Here is a 25,821-nt window from a genome sequence, read left to right as displayed (position 1 = left end):
TCATTATTCATAAGCATTAGGTACATCTTAGATAAGCAAGGTAGAAGTATACAGTAATAGTACACTGAGAGTTTACAGTCAGATTTGATGCCATTTTCAAGTCCCAGTTGTTGTAGGTGTAGACAACAGGTGCAGGAGTAGGCCATTCGGCCCTTCGAGTCAGCACCGCCATTCAATGTGATCATGGCTGATCATCCCCAATCAGTTCCTGCCTTCTCCCCACCTCCAAGAGTTCTTGACCTGACCATGAAAGCCATGATCGTTGCAGGATCAGCTTGGCCAGGCCTGCCCATTGGTGTCCTCTCCTGCTCTGTGCCACTGCAGGCCACGTCTAGAGGGAGCCATCTAGAGCGGTGCAGGTCCAGCTGAGCCCAAGGCAGCTGCAGGTCCTTGAGCAGCTCACTCCATCATCGAGGTGTACTGCACTGCCTCTGACAACCGGTCCGCACATCTGACTCCCTCCGTTCTAGTCCATGGGGGGAGCAGGGGGCCAGGCTCGACGACTTCCCTCTCCAGACATCAAGCCTGGCTTGCCCGGTTCTGCGGCAGGCGAGCCAGGCTTGATGTCTGGTATAGCAGTGGCATGTAAAGAAAGAAAATCAAGTCCATAGTGCAACTGAAAACACAGTTCATTACAGTTCATACTTGCTGAGGTTAGACCACTTTCCAGGCTCCTGTGACACCACCTTGTTGGTTGTAGCGAAATGAGAGCATGGCCAGGACGGTGTGGGTGTTTGATGATATTGACTGCCTTTTCAAGGCAACACTTCCTACAGGCCCCTTCAATGGTGGGCAGACCAGTATCTGTGATTGATTGGGTTGTGCGTGCCACTCTCTGTAATCACCTTCATTCTTCGTTTAAGTTGCTGAATCAGGCTATTTTGCACCCAGTCGGTGTGTTCTCTGTGTAATACTAGATTCATAATCCATGGAGGCTCTTTGGGAAGTTGACTATTAAATATCAGCAAGTTAAAAGCTATTTAATATCTACATTCATGGCATGCCATTGGAAGTGTAAGTTGTTTGGTGTTGAATGTATTTAAATTGCACAACTTAGAGATGGACATAACCTGACAAGTATTGTGCATTGATTGGTAATTAGTGGTTGAATTTGGTTGTTATCATGCAGCACTTGCTTGTGAACATAGGGTGTGAAAGCTTTATTGGAAATTACAATGCATGCTAGCAGAATTCACAGTCTATTATCCATCTTTATTGTATATGCAAGCCAGTGGAAGAATATTGGATAAGAAATAGCAATACATCTACAACCAAAAGTGTTTTTTCATTTCCCCTAGGATATGCTAACTGTGCTGGAGGAAATAACAAACCAGATAATTACAAATCAGATAGTATAATGTTTGTCGTGACCAACACCATGTTTATTAAAAAGATAGTCTGAGAGAAAATCTGTTTTCTGAGAGAAAACTAGTTGTGTATGTTAATTTGTGATACCCAATGAAGGTTTATTTAAAAAGCAGGATTAGTTCATGAATTATTGATTACATATATGACTAATTTCTTTGGTTGGAAACTCTTTGGATCCTCAATCTGGAACAAACAAATTGAAAAATTAGTTAATTTAAAAACAAAACCTTTGATCTGTTAAAAGCAAATCGTCTTTAGATAACCTGGTCAAATTATTTGAAATTGAAGTAGAGAGCCTATGACTTGCCTGTGGACTTTAAAAAGATACTTTACTAAGATTCATTTAAAGGACTTGTTAGGAATATTAAAGTCCATGAGTTGAACATGATGACAATAATATGGTAATGGAACAGAAACCAGAGGTGAGAAATGAACATAGACACAAAATGCTGGAGTAACTCAGCAGGACGGGCAGCATCTCTGGAGAAAAGGAATGGGTGACGTCATGGGCCGAGATCCTTCTTCAGATTGATGTCAGGGGAGTGGGCGGGACAGAGATAGAATGTAGCCGGAGACAGTAAGACTGTTGGGAGAACCGGGAAGGGAGAGGGGATGGAGGGAGAGGGAAAACAAGGGCTATTTGAAGTTAGAGAAGTCAATGTTCATACTGCTGGGGTATAAGCTACCCAAGCAAAATATGAGGTGCTGTTCCTCCAATTTGTGCTGGGCCTCTAACAATGGAGGAGGCCCAGAATAGAAAGGTCAGATTGGGAATGGGAGGTGGAGTTAAAGTGCTGAGCAATTGGGAGATCAGGTTGGTTAAGGCGGACAGAGCGGAGGTGTCCAGCAAAACGTTCGCCGAGCCTGTGCTTGGTCTTGCCGATGTACAGAAGTTGACACCTGGAACAGCAGATACAGTTGATGAGGTTGGAGGAGGTGCAAGTGAACCTCTGCCTCACCTGAAAAGACTGTTGTGGTCCGAAGATGGAGTCGAGGGGGGAGGTAAAGGGACCGGTGTTGCATCTCCTGCGGCTGCCTGGGAAAGTACCTGAGGAGGGGGTGGTTTGGGTGGGAAGGGACGAGTTGACCAGGGAGTTGCAGAGATGGCAAAAGTGTTGGAGGATTATATGCTGTATGCAACAACTGATGGGGTGGATGGTGAGGACAAGGGGACTAGTTGCGAATGGGGGGAGGGGGGAGGAGCAAGTGTGAAGCTGCGGGATATCGAGGATACCTTAGTGAGAGCCTCATCTATAATGGAAGAGGGGAACCCCCGTTTCCTAAAGAATTAGGGCATCGAAGATCTAGAAAGGAAACCCTCATCCTGGGCGCAAATGCGGCGTAATCGGAGGAATTGGGAGTAGGGGATAGAGTCTTTACAGGATGCAGGGCGGGAAGAAGTGTAGTCTAAATAGCTATGGGAGTCGGTAGGTTTGTAGTAGATGTGTCTCCTGTGATGGAGACGGTGAGATCCAGAAACGGTAGGGAAATGTCGAAGATAGTCCAAATGAATTAGAGTGCAGGATGGAAATCAGTCGTGAAGTTGATGGGAAGTCAGTGAGTTCTGCATGGGTGCAGGAGGCTGCACCAATGCAGTCGTCAATAATGCGGAGATAGAGTTCGGGGGTAGGGCCAGTGTACGCCTGGACCAGTGATTATTCAACGTACCCTACAAAAAGGCTGGCTTAGCTGGGGCCCATGCGAATGCCCATAGCTACGCCTTGGATTTGGAGGAAGTGGGAGGAGTCGAAGGAAAGGTTGTTGAAGTTAAGGACCAGCTCTGCTAGACAGAGGAGAGTATTAGTAGACAAAATTGGTTGGTTCTGCATCGAGGAAGAAATGGGAGGCATTAAGACCTGCCTGGTGGTGGTTGGAGGTGAGAGTAACTGGACATCTATGGTAAAGATGAGGGAGTGGTGGCCTGGAAAACCGAAGTAATTGAAGAGACGAAGAGCGTGTGAGGTGTCTTGGACATAGGTGGGGAGGGATTGGACTGGGGGGGATAGGATGGAGTCGAGGTATGCAAAAATTAATTAGGTGGGACATGAAATGAACTCTTGATTTTCAGACTGAATGCTCTGCCATAATAGCTGACATTACAACTCTGTTTTTTATGATGTACAGATATTAATATATGGGCAGAATTTCCAGGTTTGTAGATATGAACTCAAATGTACCTTGAAAAGAATGCAAACTAATTTCAGGAGAGGATAAATGTGAAATGGCAAGCAACATTGCAGATATTATGTGATGTATAAATGTAAAGTACCTGTAATATATTGAGATATTTGGCTGTGTGATGGGAAAGAGTGCAAAAGCATACGTTACAATAAACCTTTAAACCACTTATTACATGTTTTATTACATCTTTGTAACACTTGCTTTTTGCATGACTAATTTTAATTTAGAAATTGTACTTCAAATTATACCCTGATTTAAATGACATATTTTTTCCCTTTGATTTGCAAATGTTGCTCCTTTTTCAAGCTCTAAGATGCTAATGCAACTTAGAGTCTAAAATTACATGCCTCAATGCATTCTATGGGATAATATAGTAGATTCAATTCTGAGTGATGTTTTGGGCACATGACTGGAAGGTTTCAGCTTAACTCCAGGGTACCATGAAAGGTTTAAACTCTTAACTCCAAACTGATTTGTTTAAACTTGGAGTCAACATTATTGTTTCACTGACCTTTCTATCCCAGGCCTCCACCATTGCCAGAGTGAGGTCACATGCAAATTGGAGGAACAGCTCCTCGTATTCTGCTTGTGTAGTTTCCAACCCAATGGTATGAACATTGAATTCTCCAATTTAAGGTGCCACCCCCCAATACCCCCCCCCCCCCCCCCACCTCTTTTTTTCCCCATCACATGTAGGAACAGCACCTCATAATGTGCTTGGGCAGCTTACAACCCAGCAGCAATAACAATGTTGATTTTTCCAGCTTCAAGTAACGCTTGCATCCCCCGTCTCTCTCCATCCCACCCCAACCCTAGTTGTTGTACTAGTTTCACTCGTGTCATACTAGTGAGTTTCTTTGTCTGGTTCAATGATGCTGAGGTAGAGTTCGGGGGTAGGGCATGTGTACGCCTGTAACGGTGATAGTTGATCCATGATCATCGTTACTTTTTTTTACATATCTTTCATTCATTTGTACTATATCTCCCTATATTACCATCTAGATCTCTCGTTTCCCTTTCCCCAACTCAGTCTGAAGAAGGGTCTCAATTCGAAACATCACTTATTCCTTTTCTCCAGAGGTGCTGCCTGACCCACTGAGTTACTCCAGCTATCTGGATTAGAGGGTGCTGTAAGGAAAGACAGGCAGGATACACAGTCAGAACCTTTTTCTCGGGGATTTTTCCTGAAGACTAGGGAGCTTAGCTTTAAGATGAGAAAGGGGAAAGTTTAAAGATGCAGGGCAATTTTTTTTTGCACAGAATGGTAAGTAGCTGGAATGTGCTGCCAGGTGATGCTGGGAATGGGGGATATAGATCACATGCAGGCAGAGGAGATTAGTTTGTCATCATGTTTGACGCAGACTTGTGTTGAAGGGCCACTTCCTGTGCTGTGCTGTTCATGTTCTAACTTACAAGATTGATATTTGGATAGTGTTAGTTATATAAATGCAATAAAGCTACTATGTTCGAAAGATGATACCACAGTGTCTTTAGTGCACAAATAGTTTTATTGTAATTATGTAATAAATAAAATAATTAAATAAATACAATGGATTCTGCCATTGTTATCATCCGATAATTATTTTAATTGGAAACTTAGACTTTAAAACCAGTAACATTATAAACTCTGATATAGAGCAGATCAATGGAGTAACAATTTATAAAATTGTTTTTAAATTTACCAATCCGACTAATTTAATTGGCGATTCTGCCACTCTCATCTGTAATCTGAGATCTTTTTGTTTTTTTACATGTCCCTTTTTATCATGTTTTGTCTTATGCCATCACCCCATGTTTATTGTTATGAATCCTATTGTTCTCTGCTCCCCTTCACCCTGTTTCTGCCTCGTAGAACTTGATTCAGCTTTTTCCAGTTCTAAAGGGCCTGTCCCACTTTCACGACCTAATTCACAACCCCTTTTACTCGTGGACATTTTTCATCAGGCTAGAAAAACGCCCCGACCTACTTGATGCCACGAGTACCTATGACTAGCATCACGACCTATGGCCTCGTGACGACCATGCTGCAAATATGAGTCAAGGGTAAACTCGGCAGAGATTGTGAATTAGGTCGTGAAAGTGGGACAGGCCCTTAGGTTGACCAGGAATTAAAGCTGCTTCTCTATAAATTCAGCATGCCAACAACATTTCCTGTATTAAAAAAAATATATACCATTGATCACTTGATGAAATGTTTGAGAAAATTGTGGGTTAATTATTTTTATCCTCTCCTGAATCTTTTCCATCTTATGTTCAGGTGTATACTAACGCTGATGTGCAAACTGATCACATTGCTATTGATTAGAATTGGTGTTATGGGAAGGAAACACTTTCAGTTTGTAAGCACAAAGTGTAGAACAAATATGTCTTGAAGAAAATGAAGTAGAGGAGGATGCCAAAGCGTTTTACCCCTCAGAAATTAAGTACAATTCATTGCTTCATCTGAAATATAATCCATCTATATTAGTATTATTACTTTGCTGATCTATATAACATAAGAGAGGACTGGTAAACATAGTCTGGGAGCATATGCTTGTGGTTAAAATGACATTTAATGAATTCAATCTTTTTTTATAGAAGTAATGGGAGTTTAGGCCCAACATGTTCCAGAAAGAATGAAAAGCAAAATTTGGGATGATAAGTGAGTGTTGGGTGACCAGGGTCTCATCAGGAAAAAAGAAAGACAGGAATCAGCAACAGCAATTGAAGAATATAGAAAGAAGAGCACTTGAGAAATAGGGGGGGGGGGGATTAAGGGGGGAGAAGAGGGGCCATGAAATATCATAAGCAGGTAAGATTAAGGAGAATCCCAAGACATTCTATTACGATATCAGGAACAATAAGGTAGCCATAGGAAAAGTGGGGCTCCTTAGGGACCTAAGAATAATCTATATCTGGAGCCATGAGTTGTGGCTGAGGATTTTATCAAGGAAAGGGGGTGATAGATAGGCACTCCTCAAGCATTTTTGACACCCCCCCCCCCCCCCCCCCGCAAATGTTATTACAATATGTAGTGCTTACAATAAAATTCTACTCCTCTTATTTTGTCATGGAAAATATTACATTTTATGTATCAGTGGAATAAATACAGTTCCTGATGAACTGATTCTTGATTGGTTCTGCTAAATCCGTTCTGTCTTGCTAGACTAAACGTTCAACTCTGTAGTTATTGGTGTTCAATTCAATATGTTTTCTTTATTAATGGGAAGTGGTATTATAATTTCAGCTTTTTGTGTTGGGAACAGGAGTAAACAAGCTATAAATAATTATCATTTTCACTATAAACCAGAGACTGTATACCTTCAGATTGAAACCTTCAGCAAAATGATTCTCCATGTGAGAGATGCAGAAGATGTTTAGCCAGTTCTCAATGATTTTGTGTTCTATTTTGTTTCATGATCTTACTGAGTAGTGATACTGAGAGTAACCTTTGTAAATGTCATAGCAGGAAAGCAAGGAATTATGAATATCATTCATTGAACTGGAATTGCAACAATTACTTTCATTTCAGAATTTTAGACAATTTTTGCCTTATGGGAACAATTGTAAATGCAGACATTAATGGTTAATATTATCAGGTGTCAAATAGTCTTGTATCAGCAATGTAATGATTCAACTCACTGCAGTTACAGTGATAAACTAAGGATAAAATTAGTCATTAGTTATTCAGCCTATTGAACTTTGTCACTATATTCTGAAATCTCTTAGCGATTTGATGTTCTAAAAGTCATTGAGTAAGTTTACTGGTGAGATCGGTTGCAGGGAACTTTTGGGTAGTTATTATTACTAGTTTGCATCCTTTCAACAAAGTGACTGGGATGTCCTACTCAGATGAGAGGTAATTTATTTTTTAATTTTTAACAGCCTCTTCACAAGAATTAGTAGAGTGATGGAAGAAGTCATCAGATTTTTTTCTTGAAATCCCTTTCCCAAACCACATCATCTAAGAGCTACGTCAAATGCATTCCTTCTACCATCCCATCCCAGATCTACCTCTCATGCCTTGATATCTGAATCATCAGTTGTGAAGCAACCTGAGTGTTTTCATAATGTAAATTGGAAATACAGGTTGAACGATTTTCCGACACCCTTGGTTCCAAAGCCTTCCCATATTATCCGTTTCCCCAGACTACGAGAGGTCATGTAATAATGACGCACCAATACACCTCTGATCCACTAATTATACCCTTCCCATGTCTCTAAAGCACCATGGACTGCTAACGACTTAAATAAAACACTATCAAATTCAAATTATGTTTCGAGCGAAACGCGTATTTCTTGCATGGCCAGCTTGGGTGGTATTAGCGAGTTGCCCCCAGAAGTCTGGATACGGGTTGGATCGGCCGTAGGCAGCAAAATCGATCCATCGATCGGCATGGGAGTGTCGATGAGGACGGGATTGGCCTCCTCATCTGGCCTATGCACTACATTTTGGGGGGGAGTTCCGGGGGCCATTTCAGGTTCTCTCTTCATGATTTTGTCCAGATTAGAGGAGGGTCCAGACCAGCAGTTGCCGGACCATCGGTGTTCGACCTGTACTAAAATAATCCTGTTAGTTAAAGTTCAGGCTAGTAGCCATCATAGTTAAAAATGGGAATAGAAGCAAATATTGCCGAAGATGTGTGCCTTTTTTGTGCCCTTTTGTTGTTGTTTTCAACATGAACTGTCCAGTGCTGAAGCCCATTTGGATCCTCTGCTGAAAGTTGGAAATTGGCTAATTGGAACTAGGCTGAAATAAACAGTAGTTCTAACAGTTTACTATATTCATATCTAAAGAGCACAAGATCATTTAAAGGTGCAGTTCCCATGTTAGATACAAATTACACAAGCTATGATTTTCTTGGAGAGGACAGAAATTGTGGGCAAAAGGGTTAATGCACCAGGATTTAGTGAAGGACACTGAGCATTCCCATCAGTGAGGTAAATACCAAGAGGTAGTTGCTAACTCACAACAGGGTGGAGGATGCCCACTTGTGTGACTGTAGGAAGAGTCAGGCTCATGCCAGTTCTAGCAGATTCCTCCTGTGTGAGAATCCCCATGTTCAAATCGGTTTAGGATTATCACTGTCACATGTACCGAGGTATGGTGAAAAGCTTTCGTTTGCATGCCATCCAATCAAATCCAATAATACTATACACGACTTTATTTAAGCCAAACACAAGTACAAAAGGTATAGCGAGTGCAGAATATAATTCTCAGCATTGTAGCATAACAGTTTCGGAGAAAAGGGCCAATATCCACAATGAGGTTGGTTGGGGGATTGGGACTGTACTCTAGCTTGTGGAAGCACAGTTTAAAAGTCTGACAACAGTGGGAGAAAAAGCTGTTCTTGAGTTTGGCGGTCTATGTTTTCAAACATCAGTTACTTCTGCTTGCAGGGAGATGGAGGAATGACTGGGGTAGGAAAGGTCCTTGGTTTTATTGGCTGCTTTCCTGAGACAGTGTCAAGTGTAGATGGAATCAATGACGGGGAGTCTGGTCTGGGTAATAGATTGGGCTATGTCCGCAGCACACTACAAATTCCTGCTGTCTTGGATAGGTCTATTGACATGATGTTTTCTATAGTGCATCGGTAGTAATTTGTAAGTGTGGATGGAGACATGCTGAATTTTCTCAGAAGAAGCAATGGATTTGGTGTACTTTGTTGCCTGTCGCTTCAACGTGGTTCATGGAAGTGTTAACAAGCTCAGCTGCCATTCAAATAATTAAATTTCAAGTCCTCTACTGCACTAATGACTTCTAAATTTATATATGGTGTACCCTGCCTTACTGGACCTTGTAGCATTCAAGCTGCTGAGTGTTATTGAGGAAGTTAAGACAAGGCATGTAGAAAACATTTATATTACAAGGCTCTCACTTAACTTTTTTTCCCTGTTGCCAGCCGGGCAACCTAGGCAGCTTTTTAGGTTGCCAAATGACAGTTTAGGTGGTCATTTAAGACGGCTTGCATGACGCGTGCGATAATGTGCTCGGATGAAGTGCGTAGTTACCAGCCGGAATTATACTCAATGATGCATTCACATATTATTTCTGCTTCAAATTAAGTCACAAACTAAACATTTCACCAATCAAGACATGATATATACCACAATGACATGCAGCAAAATTATAATACAGCATCTCAACTCTTTTTACACGTTGCAATTAATGCAATTTTTATTATTTCTTTCCACTTCCAAACAAAAGTGTGGTTGCATTATTCAACATATGATCAACCTGTGTCAATAAATCCTGGAACATGGTAACATATATGCTTAACCATGCCACTACAGATTGATGCAAGCATTTTTTCTATGAAGGACCGAAAATTATCATGACATGGCCATAGCATGGGTCGTTATTGCTATTGATACATAAACATTCTCGCTTCATATAATTTATCCACAACAAAAGATACAGGATGCAAGGAAATTTCTAAAGGCATTTTATGAGAATAGCTGTTAAAACGACTATACCCATGTGACAGGTTAAACATTACACAAACTGACAAGAGATGGCCAAAGGACATAACTGCAGCAAATGCTCTTTTGGCAGTATGTTTAAAGGTGTCAAAACATCACATTACCAGACATTCAGATTAGATGTATGTGTTGTGAACAACAATGAAGATACCCAGTTTGCATGCACCAGATTAAAAAAAAAATATTGATAATAGCTGTTTCCATCATTCCTACTTCAGAATTAGCGTTAAAATTTCAACTGAAATATCTCCTGACCAAATTTGTGATGTATATGACCGACTGCAGAAGTAAAACCTGGATAAATTCAACGTATAGTTGTGAACGTTGCTCATTAAATAACTACAGTACTGATACTCCATATTAAGAACATTGATTTGCTGTTAAAATGAATTCTGTAATAACGTGTCAATGGTAGCTGACAATCGAACACTGAGGTTTTAATGTTTCACGTGTTCACCGTTTAATTAATACATCTTTATGGATTAAAACAAATAATAACATTGGGAATTAAAACTCATTTGATTGAATTCCGTTATCAAACATAGTCAATGTTCGCTCTGACAACATTTCCAGCGCAGTAGGGTCGGTGGGAGGGGGTGAATCAGTGCAGGATGGGGAGGGGGGGGGGGGGGGGGTTGAGAAGGCGATGGGGGCGGGATGGATGGATTGAGGCAGGAGAATTAGTGCGTGTTGGTTGGAGTATGTAAAATGGTGAGGGGAGAGCACAGGGGATGTCAGTGGGGGTTGAATGGGGGGATCAGTGCGGGATGGATGGGGGCGATCAGTACAGGATGAATGGGTGGGGATCAGTGTAGGATGAATGGGGGGTTCAGTACAGTTTGGATCGGGAGGGTCTGTGCAGGATGACTGGGAGGGTTCACTACAAGATGGATGGGGGGGGATCAGTGCATGATGAATGGTGGGATCAGTGTAGGATGAATGGGGTATCAGTACAGGATGGATCGGGAGTTCAGTGCAGGATGAATGGGAGATTCAGTACAGGATGAATGGGGGGGGCATCAGTACAGGATGAACGGTGGGAGCAATGCAGGGTGGATGGGAAGGGGGGTCAGTCCAGGATGAATTGGGGGACCAGTGTAGGATGGATAGGGAGTGGCAGGAGAATCAATGTGAGGTGGATAGGGAGATCAATGCAGGATGAATAGATCGGGGGGGGGGGAGGGGGGGTAGATGAGGAGGGGAGCACAGGGGATGTAAGTGAGGACTGAATAGAGGCGGGAATGGGGATTAGTGCGGGATGGAGAGGAGGGGTCCCAGGATAAGGGGGTGGAGGCGGTGTATGAGAGAGAGAGAGAGAGAGAGAGAGAGAAGGGGCAGGGGAGGTGGGGAGGAAGGAAGGTCAGCGCTCCTCGAACAACATCGGCATCATCACCCCTCTGCCTTGGCCGTCCCTGTCCACCGCCAAGTGCCGCCGCCAAAGGGGGAGGCAGTTGGGATCTCCTCGCAACCGCCTCCTCTCCTCCGCCATCCAACAGGAAGGTGCGGGGCTGAGTGGTGCAGATGCTTCAGACGGCGGAAAGGGGCCCCTCCTTCCTCCCTCATCCCGGCCTCGGAAGTTGTTATCGCCATTGGCGGAGTGGTACGCAGCGGCCACTATGAGGGCGGGCAGGGTGCGGAAGGTGGAGCTGCCGCCGCCGACCCAGAACATCACTTATTCCTTTTCTCCAGATTATTTATTTTTGCTTCATCTCATTATTTTGGCTATACACCATGATCTATACTACTTAAAATACAGGATTTGAAACAATGGGAATATTACATAAAAAACAGGAAAATAACCTGGAAGTTTGGAGACCTGCTGTTTCTTTTAAGTGCTGTATTTACGGAAACACCCATATCTCTATCACAAACACCAGGGTTACCAATGCTGATCCTGTGGAACACAACTGGTCACAGAATACCACCCCTACTCTGGTACGCCCTGTCTTTATGACCAAACCAATTTTGAATCTAGTCTTACTAAATATCCACAGATTGCATGGGCCTTAATCTTCTGAATCAGTTACCATCAGGGATCTTGTCAAGTTTTCCTGAAGTCCTTGTATACAACATCCACCGCCCTACCTTCATCAGTCTTTTTGTCACATCAAGAAACTCAATGAAGTTTGTAAAACGTAGCCTTCCTTGCACAGGTCATGCTAACTGTCCCTAGTAAATATACTTTTCCAAATGATAGTAGATCTTATCACTGAGAGTCGAAGAGTAATCTCCTGACAACTGATGTTGGCTCAACAGTTTATGATTTCTTGGTTTGGCTCAATTTCCCTTCTTACAACATTGGCTGCAGTCTCCTTGCCAATGCTGAAATAAATACAAAAATGCAGACCCCATGAATCTCCCCTCTCATCACTCTCAATAACTTCAAATACATTCCATCAACTGCCTTTTATTGACCAATTTTCAACTATTTAAGTATTAAATTAAAAGGGCTGAGGGCGGCATAAATAGTGAGGTCTAAAAAATACAGGAAGGGTTAAAGGATGAAGCTTGGAGGTAAATGTGACAAGTCTGGGTTTTGAAAGTGTGGAGTAAAGATTCCAGATGTTGAGGGATTGGGAGCCAGTGCAGCAAGGTTTGGTATTGGGGCCTTGTGGGTGGCCAGATGGCCAGTGGAGTTTGTTGGTCTTGGTAGATAAAAAAGGAAATAATTGTCAAAATAATAGGAAAAATGGGAATAAGGCTATCAGACATATTTTGTTTCATTCGAATATATTTGGATATTATTTTCAGCACTTCTCAATAGGGTGATTTCACGAATGGTCACTGGATCATAGATCCTCGCCCACGTGACCGCAAAATCCAACTGGGGTACAAGCGTCACTTCCGGTACATGTTATTGATGCTGAAAACGCGCACTTTCACACCTGTTAAAAACCGCGAAAACGGCCCGTTTTTGAGCTGTAAATAACTGTGCCAGTTGGGGTGACCGTGAGGCACAGTTATCTTACTATATAAATCAGCTAATTTACAAAAGGTCACATCGACATTAAATAAAGAACACATTTTTGTTTACTCATTTATTTCATATTGTAACACAACATTTTTAAGTTGCTTTGTAACAGCATGTACACGATTAAAGTCCAAGGAATGTGGCCAGTGAATATCCTTTTCAGCATCTTTTCAAGTTGGATCGTTTCAAGTGTATTGCCTAAGGAGTGAAAACAACTCAGGAGCTCAGAAAATTTCAACTATGGAATTTTTTTTAAAGTTCCATTCCATCATTCCTAATTGATCCAATGGGTTAGATTTAAAAAAATATATTCAATTAGCTTCTGTTTAAATAAGTAACTGCGATTAACTTTTGTGATTTTTAGAGGAATTTAAGCTTCAATCAAGAATAAATCTTGAAAATGTTTAAAAACGGATGCTTCCAATCTGATTGCAGAGCAGCAGGAAACTAAAATGCAGTAAATAGTGTAATTATATTAAAGTCTGGCTGTCACATTGCTTTTTCCCAAAGCAGTGATTATGCAGAGAATATTAAGGATAAGAGGGAAGGAAATGATAACATCAACTGCAGTATCCATTTGGACTAAAGTGTGTTGGTTTTTTTAATCAGAATATTTATTGATTTTGCTGCAGTTTCTTCCATTCTTCTGTTTGTGCCCTGAAATATATTAGACTTTTAACCAAATTAACTTTCCCTTGAATGCTGTTGTGCGATTGGTGACCTTTTCCATTGCTCAGTTGAGCAATGGAAAAAGGTCACCAATCGCACAACAGCATTTAAAATAAACCATTGATGTTATTGTGAGTTTCAAGCATGTTCCATGAAATATGTTTCAGCGGAGCATCATAAAAGATTCTTCCTTTTAAGAGATGCATAAAAAATATAAAGTTTGAAGGTATTTTTGTTCCACTTGTAAATTGTAACACTATTGGGCTGTCCATCCCAAGAAACATGATAGGTTGGGTTCAGATTTAATAAGACGGATGCTGGCTTTATTCTAGTCAGACATGATTGAGTATCAGGAACAGATTTTAATATCAAATATCAGCTGCTTAACAACAACATTTATGGTCATCACAAACATTGGGACAAAATATAATAAATTTGTTCAAGATCATGAAATAATCACAATCATTAATTTAATATGTGCTTTTATTGTTTACCATTATTGTAACATTCGATGAATTATAAACACTGAAATTTAAACTTTAATCATGATCATGCATGCTCTCAGAATGCTTGATTTTTCTTTATCTCTTCCTGCTATCTCAGGTGTAAGTGTTATGGTCATGCCAGTGAATGTATACGGAATGATTTCAACAAGATTGTTTGCAACTGCAAACACAACACGATGGGAGTGGACTGTGAAACTTGTCAACCTTTCTACAATGCTCGACCTTGGCGCAGAGCCACTGCAGAGAATGCTAACGAGTGTCTACGTAAGTACAACATTCATGAATTGTTTGTAAAATTTCAGAGTAGTTTTAACAGGATTTGTTGATCGGCGGAAATCTGTCTCCTGAAACTTCACACATTCTAGGCAATTTACGAAATCCTATTGGACTGAAAGAGAGTGGAATCAATAACATGAGATCCACCCGACAAATGAAAAGGGATCAAAAGGCAAAATTATCCTGGAAAATATCAAGGCTAATTTTTTGATTGGTGCCTAAGCTGAAGTGCCAAGGTCCCATGAGCCCAAGTTTTGTCATTTGCCGAAGCTGAAGTAGCCACTTTTCATCTACCGTTCGGCATTCCAATTACTGTGCTGTGGCTATGAACTGGTTCAGCACTCCAATCAACTGGAGCGAGTTCCTGTCTCATGCCTTCAAAGTTGGCCTTGCCCCAATTTAGCATTTGATCTCGTGGGCCTACTCTGTCCCTATCCATAATTATCTTGAACCTAATGAAACAGTGGTCGTTGATTCCAAAAGGCTCATTCACGAACACTTCATCGACTAGATCAAGCGTTGGCCTCTCTTGTGTAGACCCCCCCCAAATATTGCCGGAGGAAACTTCCCTAAACAAATTTGACAAATTCCACCCCATCTAAACCTTTTGCACTGTGACATTCCCAGTCAATGTTGGGAAAGTTTAAGTCCCCTACTGTGACAAGCTTATTAGACTTGCCTGCAATCTCTTGGCACATTTGCTCTACTGATTCCCGTGGACTGTTTTGGGGCCTATAGTACACCCCCAGCAAGGTGATCATCCCTTTCTTGTTCTTTTCTTGCTCCACCCATATAGTCTCACTGGACGAACCATCCAAGATGTCATTCCTGACCACTGCCGTGACATCCTCCTTACCCAATAATGTGACCCCCAATTATTGAAGCTGAACATATTCATTTAGCCACTGCCAGCCATTAGCTGTATATTCACCCACCACTATTGGCAACTATATGTGGCAGAACAGCAGAGTTTTGATCTGATCGTTTTATTGTGGAATTTCTTGTCTGCATATTCTATGCTGTTGCGTTGCTGTTTATTTCAGTTTGCCAGGCTGATACCTTATACTAGGTGCAGCTACCGAGATGCTTTATTGTGCTCCTCATTGAGCCAGTGTCCAAATTCAGGTTTAGTATTAGTAGAGGAAATGATATGCTAGCCCATGAGGCTAAATGTGTAGATGCATTCCTTGCACATCATGCATACTCAGTTTGGATTGACTAGATGTGCAGGAAAGAACTGCAGATGCTGGTTTAAATCTAAACTAGACTAGATTTATAATCGAACATGGAACAAACTGGAGAGTATCCCCATTATAGAGATACAATTTTGTCAGTGCTGCCATGATTTTGCCTCCTGCTTTGTGATGGATAGATATTTGGTTAATTAGTGGGGACATTTTCAAATGAAAACTTTCCTGGTTGATATCTTAACACCCTTTGTAGTCCCTGTACAGCAAGCCCAGGAAGTGGTCACCTTGTTCATTGTTAATGTACCGACCAGAGTATATTATGCTCACAGGTGGCACTCAACATGTGAAAGAGCATAATTAGAAATGTGGTCTCAAGTTCTAATTTCAGTTGTTAAGGCATGTTAACTTACCACATACAAGATGGTGAATGAGGCAGCAAAATGTGTGATTTTTTTTTTGTTAACAGCATTTTATCCATTTAAAAGTGAAATTAAAACATTGCCTGATCGTTCAGACATTTTAATATCTTGCATTGTTAAAAATGCTAGGAAGCACCCTCTATGACAGGTAGAATCCTCTGCATGGGTCAGCTTTCCTTTTATCCAAGATGATGCTGTAGGTCGGGTTAGTGTGGGTGCTTAGTTTTCCTCCATGTTGCTTGAGAAAGTTAGACACTGATTCTATTTGTGAATGCTGACTAAAATTAAATGCATGTGAACTTCGTGGGTGAAACCAAATCAGTCCCTGTGATGGTCTCCAGTTTGACGGGCTTGCTGAGTTGTATTTTCTATGTTCACATGTAGACATAATCAGTGAAGACACTTATGGGCATGGAAAAAAATCACAAAAATGTTGTCGGGGGGGAAAAGGACCCTGGAGTTTAATACTTTCTTGCAGTTGATTTGATTTGTCTAGTCTTGTATTTGGCAGAATTTGTAACTATTCAAGTCAATTAGATGTTTAACTTTAGAGTGGAGGCTGTGCCTCGCATTCTATATGCTTAGTGTTGGTTAAGGATGTATTTTAAATTGACCTGGGATTATGTACGTATATATACTGTTATAACTTCCTTTACAATGTACAATTAACTTTTCCAATAATCCCTGCAATCCCCCCTTTCTCTTAGCAGGGAAATCGATTGACATATCATTGAAGCTAACCTAATTATTAATTAATTTAGTATTGTCGTTTTATCAATGAATTAGATTGGAAGTTATCCTGAAGTTTAAATTCTACTACTAAGTCTTTTCAGCCTACTACTGCCTCATTTCAGCCTCTATCAATCCAACAAAGGATGGAGAAAGTGGAAGACATTTCAAATAACTTTCAGAGCCGAATGTGACTTGATTGCTTTTCTCACTGTCGCCTGATAATAGATGTTCACTTGACATTAACTTGAATCTGCTTCGTTATCTTTTTTGATGCCTGTCCTCGTGCACTCAGCTGTCAAATCTTTGTCCAAATTACTCATTGGAATCAGTTCTGTTTGCTTGTCAGAAGGCATAGTGAGAAAGTTATATGGCGGAGTCGGAAACAAATCTGCTTTGTTGGACAAGAAACTTTCTGTTAAATACCTAGTTAGATATATCATATTTTTAAATAATTACAGTAAAGTCAGATTATCTGGCATCCTCAGGACTTTGCTAGACTGGCAGATTTTCCAGAATATTAATCCTACTCGTACTCCAATGCTGTATTAATTCCCATTATTGGACATTATGCATCTAAGTAGTATGATAAGTGAGCCTAATACATTTCAGGTATTGCAGGAAAAGGTCCCCAGTGAGTTTGAAGTGAGCACCTGGTAAGCTAGATTCCAAACCATCTGGATAATTGAACAATGGAAAAGCAGATTATCAAGAGTTTTGCTGTATAATATGTTAGAAGCATTACATGTAAATATTTAAAATAAAGCTAAATTGCATAAAATGAGGATATAAATAGAGACATCCGGTTGTACACTCAGTGGCAAAATCAACAAAGTTCACGGCACAGTTAAGAGCCACAACCTATCATATGTCCATCACGCAAAAAAAGTTATTGAGACCATTTAGCAACTCAGCAGAAAAATCAAAATGTGCTTAAAATTTGGTTTTAGTAGAAGTTTTGTAAAAAGAGACAATCATCCATTAATGTGTCATGCTATTTTCTATTAAAGTGTAATCTAAGGTATTGTAGGACATTCCCACAGTCATAATCAGTTGATTGATTTTTGTGATGCTGTTTAGGAAATGAACAGATGTTGTTTTATAAATGTCCTGTAATTCATTTCTGTTCTTTGCAGCCTGTAATTGTCATGGCAAATCTGCAGAATGCTACTTTGACTCTGAGCTTTATCGAGCCACAGGACAAGGTGGTCACTGCCGCAACTGTATTGAGAACACTGACGGTCCCAACTGTGAGAGGTGCAGGGACAATTTCTACCGCCAGGCTCCAGATGCTCCGTGCTTACCCTGCAATTGTAGCCCAGTGGGTAAGTTTAAGCTGTAGTTAAAAAATATATTTAATCTTTTTTTTGTGTCCATGTCGCCTCAACCCTGTGTTGCCATCTCCATCCATCTGGCAATCACACCCCCTCAACAGTATCTTGCCCCACCCTCATCTCCTCCAGCTTTCTCTCCCCTACTCCATCAGCCTGATAAAGGGTCCCAAACTGAAATATTGTTTGTCCACTTCCCTCCACAAATGCTGCCTGACCCAGTGAGTTCCTCCAGGACTTTTGTTTTTGCTCAAGACTCCAGCACTTGCAGTCTCTTGTCTCCATTCCTCCCACTATGTACTGCTGCTCTTCTGACCTGCTACTCTCTACAAAATCCATAACTAGTCACATACCTGCATTATAATGCAAATCACTCAAGATCTATCAGAGAGATTCTGATGAATGCTCTGGTTGTGTCAAATAGATGCAACATCTGTAGTCAAAAGACAACGAAGAAAACATGGAAGTAGGAATAATCTATTTTGTTCTCTAAGCCGTTCCACCATGCAGTGAGATCCCGGCCGGTTGTATCTCACTTCCATCCATATCCTTAATTACTCCTGCCTAGCAAAAAATGTTTTGATTTAGGATTTTAAATGATTAAAGCAGAAGTTGATGAGAAGTACTAAAGTGATTGATGACATTCATTCCTCAGTGATCACCATCACACACGTGCTTGTGCGCAGACGTGCATTATTTAAAAAAAATTGTTATTGTGTCATTTGACCCTGGGCTTAGATTATACTGCTGGGTTTTCTCCATATTTCCATGGTATGCAATGATCCCTCTGTGAGCATGTGCACATATTTCCATCAGTAGCTATATCCTATTTATATTGTTTATATACTGCTTTAGGATGCAGTTAAACCTTTTGAATCCTTTTTTTTTTTGCTCACTTCCCTGTCCTCTCCGAAGTCACAGTTCAGTTTATTTATTGTCTTGCGACTGCTAAGATACTCTTTTATTTATCTTTCTGTTCACCTGGATTCTGAAAATGATTTGTGTTTTAGATGGGCAACTTGTATTTGCTTTTGTTTACTTTAAAGGTTCTATTAGCACACATTGTGATATCTATGGTCGTTGCAGCTGTAAGCCAGGAGTGATGGGGGATAAATGTGATCATTGCCAACCTGCCTACCATTCACTAACTGAAGCAGGATGCAGGTGATAATAGTTTCATTACCTTTTATTAATTTGCTGTTGTAAAGAAAGCATACTGAGATAACTTGTAATGAGGCAAATATATGATATAATAGTAGTCATGTAGTTGCTCACTAATATTAATTAATACATTCTGCTTGTGGATTGCTTTCCACACCCAGCAGACCTACCCCAAACTTTCAGTAGAGTCATAGTGGTATACCATAGAAACAATGTTCACGCTGACCTTTTTGCTCATTGACAGCAATCTCGTTTAACCCCATTAGATCTGTGTCCTTCCATGTCTTTCCAAATAAATGCCTGTCCTAAGCTCTTAAATGTAGTAATTGTATCTGATTTTACCACTTTCTCTGTCAGAGAATTCTAGATATCAACCACACTCTGTTTAACAAAATAAATCCTCTGAAATCTCCTTTTAACACCTTTACCTCGCTTTAAATGTATGCCCTTTGTTCTGAAATCTACCCCTATATGCCCCTCATAATTTTCTATACAACTGTTCAGGTCACCTTCATCATCCTCCATTCCAGGGGAAGCAAACCTTTTCTTTTCTCTCCCCAGAAGTGAAGTCCTCCAATCCAGGTAACGAGCTGGTGAATCTAATATGCCCGCTCCAGTGCAACTACATCCTATCTATATTATGGCAAACAGAATAGCTCATAATACCCCCAGCTCTTCGTAAAATTGCAAAATATAGTCCCAACTTTTATATTCTGTGCCTCAACCTATATGAGGAAGTATGCCACATGCTGCCTTCACAGTCCAACCTACTGTGTTGCCATTTTCAGGGAACAATGTATTTGAACCCCAACGTCTCGCTGTTCATCAACTTTCCTTAGACAATCGTTATTAAATTCCACCTGCCAACTCTCTGCATAACTTCCCTTCAGATCTGTACTCTGCTGTCGTCTAGACAATCTTCCCTACTATCCACAATAGAAAGGTAGAAAATAGGTGCAGTACTAGGCCATTCGCCCCTGAGCCAGCATCGCCATTCAATATGATCATGGCTAATCATCCAGAATCAGTATCCCGTTCCTGCTTTCTCCCCATATCCCTTGATTCCGTTAGCCCAGAGCTAAATCCAACTCTCTCTTGATTACATCCAGTGTATACCAGCAACTGTGTCATCCTCAAACTTACAAATCATGCTTCCTACATTTACATTGAAGTCATTAATATATATGCCACCGGATGACGCTTCGATGGCAGCCTCGCCTACAGTCTGTCCTTTTTCGTCTTTTTATTTTTTATTTTTAGTGTGTTTTAAAAGTTGGTGTTAATGTTGTCTGGTTTGTTTTATGTGGGGGGGGGGGGGGTTGGGGGAAACTTTTTTTCAATCTGTTACCTTGCCGGAGATGCGATTGTTTTCCGGTTCGTATCTCTGGTCTCTCTGTGGTCTAACATCGTGGAGCTGGAGGCCTTGCTCAGGACTGACTTTGAGCTCCACCGCGGGGACGTGGACTTACCATCGGAGCCGATTCTTTGTCTGGGATCAACGCTCCAACCTGCGGATTTTACCATCGAGAGCTCGCAGTCTCAGGTTGAGACTGTCGTCGGGAGCTCCAAAAGCCGCATGACATTCGAGTAGCCCCGACCCAGGATAGATCGCTCGGCGCGGGGAGCTGAGATTAACCCCCCCCCCCCCCCCCCCCCCCCCCCCCCCCGATGCAGGAGCTTGATCGCCTTCCATTAAAGTGAGGAATGCGGAGGTGTCACTGTGGTGGATGTTCATGTTAAAATGTATTTTGTGTGTTCTGTTGCTTTTTATTAATATGGCTATATGGCAAATGAAATTTATTGTATGTTGCAAAACATACTTGGCTAATAAAATATGATTATGATATCACAAGCAACTAGTTTTCTAGCACTATTTCTTGTAATACATCGCTGATTACAGACTTCCAATCGGAAGAGCATTCTTCCACCACCAATCTCTGTCCCATCACAAGCCATTTTTGGATTCAAGCTCGTGCAATCCCATATGCCTTAATATTTTACACCAACCTACCATGCCAGACTTGACAAAATACCTTGCTATAAATCATGTGTAAAACATCTATTGCACAGCCTTTAATGTATTTTCTTAGTTACATGTTAAAAAAACCTCAGCCAATTTCATGACCCAGGATTTCCGCTGCATGCTTGATCACCCCCTGCCTTTCCATACATTAATCATATACCTTCATATTTCCCTACTGTTGATGTTAGGCTCATCAGTCTGCAGTTATCCTGTTGCACTTCTTAAATAAAGGAACACAATTAGCTATCCTCCTGTAATCTGACCCGTGTCTAATCATGATGCAAAATTCACATCAGGGCTCCAGTTACCTACCCCCTTGCTTCCCATAGCAACCTGAGATAGATCTCATCCAGTCCTGGGAATTTATCAGACCTTGTATGTACCATTATATCTTACACCTCCTACTTCTGAATATTGGCTTGCTTCAGATTATCCACATGATCCCTCCCTGAACTCACTATTTCTCACACGCTTCTCCTTGCTAAAAACAGATGAGAACTATTCATTTAGGACCTCACCCATAACGCTTGGCTCTACACATAGATTACCCTCCTCCGGTCCCAAAGGGGAACCTCTCTCTTGCTGGCTACCTTCATGATTCTGACGCACACATAGCATGTCTTGGGATTCTCATAAAACGTACAGTACTTGCTAAGGATATTTCATGCCCATTTATGCGCACTTAATTTTAAGTGCTCTCCTATGGAGGGAGGGGGGGGGAGAGTGTTGGTATTTATTGACTTGAAGTTAAACTGATATTGTCTATCACTGATCACCCTTGCTAATTGTATAATTATAAATGTTACTGTTGTTTTTGTTTTCTCTTAAACATGTTAAACATTCATTTAAACATTGTCTCTGCTCAAATGAGGGAATTGGTATTCAAACTGGCATAACTAGCATCCAAAAAGTAACTGTTTGTGGAATTCCTAATGGTTGCAAGACTAGTTTTCATAATGTTCTTATTAACTTACCCTCCATTTGTATTCACTAATATATAAATCAAACAACCTGGGATAAAGGCTCCACAAATAATCTTCTCTGATGTTAGAGAAGAGATCTTAAAACATTCAATTCCTAACCTCCCTTGGATAGTATTGTTCCTGACCCTTTACTGTGGTTCAAGAAAATCTGATCATTTTTAGAGCACAGCTCCTTATTTATGTAATGAATGGTTTACATGTTTAGCTGACTTGTTGGCTCATTGAAAGGGTCATGCTTTGTTTGTCTGTGACAGAGCAGACATTACACAGATGAAAAAGCATAAAGTGCTTGTAATGTGTTGTTAATAGCATGACCATGGACTGGGTCCAGCTGGGTGGCCCATACTACTGTAGGAGCAGAAAAAGGAAAAGCTAAAGAAAATAACAGTTATTGACTGACTTCTGACCGACATCCACTATAAACCCCCTGACTCCAATAGCTATGTAGGCTACACTTCTTCCCACCCTGCTTCCTGTAAGGACTCCATCCTCTACTTCTAATTCCTCTGTCTGCGCTGCAACTACTCCCAGGATGAGGTGTTCCACACCAGGGCATCGGAGATGTCCTCGTTCTTCAGGGAACGGTGGTTCCCCCCCCCCTAGTATAGATGAGGCTCTCACCAGGATTTCTTCAATACCCCGTAACACTGCTCTCGTAACAAGGGCAGAGTCCCCCTAGTCCTCATCTTCCACCACACTAGCCGTCACATACAACAAATAATCCTCCGTCATTTTCGCCACCTCAAAACGTGACCCCACCACTCGCCACATCTTCCTATCTTCTCCCCTGTCTGCTTTCCGCAAAGACCGCTCTCTCCGTAATTCCCTGGTCAATTCGTCCCTTCCCACCCATACCACCCCCTCCTCGGGCACTTTCCCTAGCAACCGCAAGAAATGCTACACTTGTCGCTTTACCTCCCCCCTTGACTCCATTCGAGGACGCAAGCAATTGTTTCAGGTGCGACAGAGGTTCACCTGCACCTCCTCCAACCTCATCTATTGCATCCGCTGCTCTAGATGTCAGCTGATCTACATTGGTGAGACCAAGCGTAGGCTTGGTGATCGCTTCGCCGACCACCTCCGCTCGGTCCGCAATAACCAACCTGATCTCCCGGTGGCTCAGCACTTCAACTCCCCCTCCCATTCCGAATCTGACCTTTCTGTCCTGGGCCTCCTCCATGGCCAGACTGAGGACCACCGGAAATTGGAGGAGCAGCACCTCATATTTCGCTTGGGGAGTTTATACCCCAGCGTCATGAACATTGACCTACAATTTTTCAGGTAGCCCTCACTGTCTCCTCCTGTTCTCAGCTCTCCCTCAGCCCTCTGGCTCCTCCTCTTCCTTTCTTCTTCCCGCCCCCCACCTACATCAGTCTGAAGAAGGGTTTTGGTCCTAAACGTTCCCAATTTCCTTCACTCCATAGATTCACTTCACACCCGCTGAGTTTCTCCAGCACTTTTGTCTACCTTCGATGTTCCAGCATCTGCAGTTCCTTCTTAAATAGTTATTGAAAACTGATGGTTTTATTTTTTTGAGAGCTGGTTCTGGACCTGAAATATTAACTATTTCTACTTCTACAGGTGGCTGCCTGACCCGCTGACAGTGATGTATATTTCTACCATTCTATCTTGCTTTCTCTTGAAAATACTCTTTCCCAGTTCTGAAGAACAGCCTCGGACCAGTAATGTTAACTGTTTCTTCTTCCGCAGTTGCTGTCCTACCTGCAAAGTTTTCCCAGCAATTTCTGTTTTATTTCGGATTTCATGCGTCTTGTTATTTTTAATTTTCATTAATTGTCATAAATTGCAGCAGGAGTTTGGATTGGTTGGACAGGTCAGCTGAGGAATGCTTGATGCAATACAGAGAAATGTGAGCTGTTGCATTTTGGAAATACTAACATGGGCAGAGCCTACACAGTGAATGGCACGGCTTTGGGGAGTATTGTAGAGCAGAGGGATGTAGGCGTGCAAGTACATAGTTTGTTTAAAGTGGCATCACAGGTAGATAAGGTGGTCAAACTTTTGGCACATTGGCCTTCAACAGTCAGAGAATTGAGTATAGAAGTTGGGAGATCATGTTGCACAAAACATTGGTGAGGCTGCATTTAGAGTATTGTGTCAGAGCTATTGGTAGAGGATGTGCAGGTAGGACTCTATTCCTTGGAGCACAGGAGGATGAGAGGTTATCTTATAGAGGTGTAAAAAATGAGATGAATAGATCAGGTAGACACACAGAATCCCTTGCCCATGGAAGGAGAATCAAGAACCAGAGGACATAAGTTTAAGGTGAGGGGGGAAAGATTGAATAGAAACCCAGAGGGGTCACTTTTTCACACAAAGGGTGGTGGGTGTATGGAACGAGGTGTATGGAACGAGTTGCCAGAGGAGGTAGTTGAGGCAGATACTATCACAGCGTTTGAGAAACATTTAGACAGGTACATGGATAGGACAGGTTTAGAGGGATATGGGTCAAACACAGACAGGATTAGTGTAGATGGGATATGTAGGTCAGTGTGGGCTGAAGGGCCTGTTTCCACACTGTAAGACTCTTGTTACCTAAACTTTGTATAATAAGGGATCTGTGGTTACAATGTGCTTGTCATTGCCATCCCATCGGATTTTGGCTTCTGATTGTTGGCTTCTAACAAAAGTCGCTGATCTGAAATATTACTGATTTTCCATAAATGCTGCATAATTTGTTGAATATTTTTGGCATTTTTCATGCGCATTTTAGAATTTCACATTGTTTGCCATTTGATTAAACCAATGTTAGCCTACTGGTTTTCTTTTGCACATAATTGTGATAATGTCGCATAGCTCATCTGGTGTACCTTGTAAGTTTAATGTGCTTTTTCTTCTGATAGACCATGTGCCTGTAATCCTTCTGGTAGTACAGCAGAATGCAGTGTCGATACTGGACGTTGCGTATGTAAGAATAATGTGGAGGGATTCAACTGTGAGAGGTAAGTTATTTTAGTTTATTTATTATAACAGAAGGAGCCCATTGGGCCCATGCCAGGTCCCAATAGAACAATCCTATCAGAACCATTCCTGCCCCCCCCCCCCCCCCCCCCCCCCCATCTTAATTATTTTGTCACTTAGCAGTACCAAGGTGTAATTTATAGAAGTTAGTTAACCCGTGGCACATCTGCGGTCGTTTCTAACAACTCTATTTCCATTGCTGGGGCATCTCTATTTATTATTATGCGCACGCATCTTCTCAATTGGCTTCATGTTGCTCTTTATACTTGGTTTTCTTTTATACCTCATGTTCTCCTGGTTTCCCCATTAATAGACCTATAGCAGTTCTGAAGAAACATTTTAACGTGATCATATCTAAATTTAATTGATCTAACTTCGGTGGCTACGGCTTCTGTTGTTATATTATTAGCTCTGGAATGCATGTGAGGGACTGATTTTTTTTTTCTCCATCTATCTCTGCCTATCTTTCTTTATGTCAAACCTCTAAAAGTTACTTTATCCAAGCACTGGTCATCTGCCCTTTTGTAACACATTTAGCTGTGTCAAATTTAATTTTTTTTTTTTTTTTTG

The 25,821-nt window shown here is 41.4% G+C and overlaps 1 protein-coding gene across 1 annotated transcript in view; it reads left to right on the top strand.

The window, feature by feature from the left end:
• lamc1 (laminin, gamma 1) overlaps nucleotides 1-25,821 on the top strand; it is a 185,870-nt gene that overhangs the window by 102,197 nt on the left and 57,852 nt on the right. The window contains exons 4-7 of the mRNA XM_055642147.1: nucleotides 14,255-14,421; nucleotides 17,908-18,096; nucleotides 19,149-19,266; nucleotides 25,134-25,232. Coding sequence (XP_055498122.1) covers nucleotides 14,255-14,421; nucleotides 17,908-18,096; nucleotides 19,149-19,266; nucleotides 25,134-25,232 — 573 coding nt within the window. The remainder of the gene's footprint in view (nucleotides 1-14,254; nucleotides 14,422-17,907; nucleotides 18,097-19,148; nucleotides 19,267-25,133; nucleotides 25,233-25,821) is intronic.

The sequence above is a fragment of the Leucoraja erinacea genome, chromosome 10 (genome assembly GCF_028641065.1).
Source record: "Leucoraja erinacea ecotype New England chromosome 10, Leri_hhj_1, whole genome shotgun sequence".
NCBI classification, from domain to species: Eukaryota; Metazoa; Chordata; class Chondrichthyes; order Rajiformes; family Rajidae; genus Leucoraja; species Leucoraja erinaceus.
The sequence above is the reverse complement of the archived record's forward strand: the minus strand, read 5'-3'. Positions and strand labels throughout refer to the sequence as shown.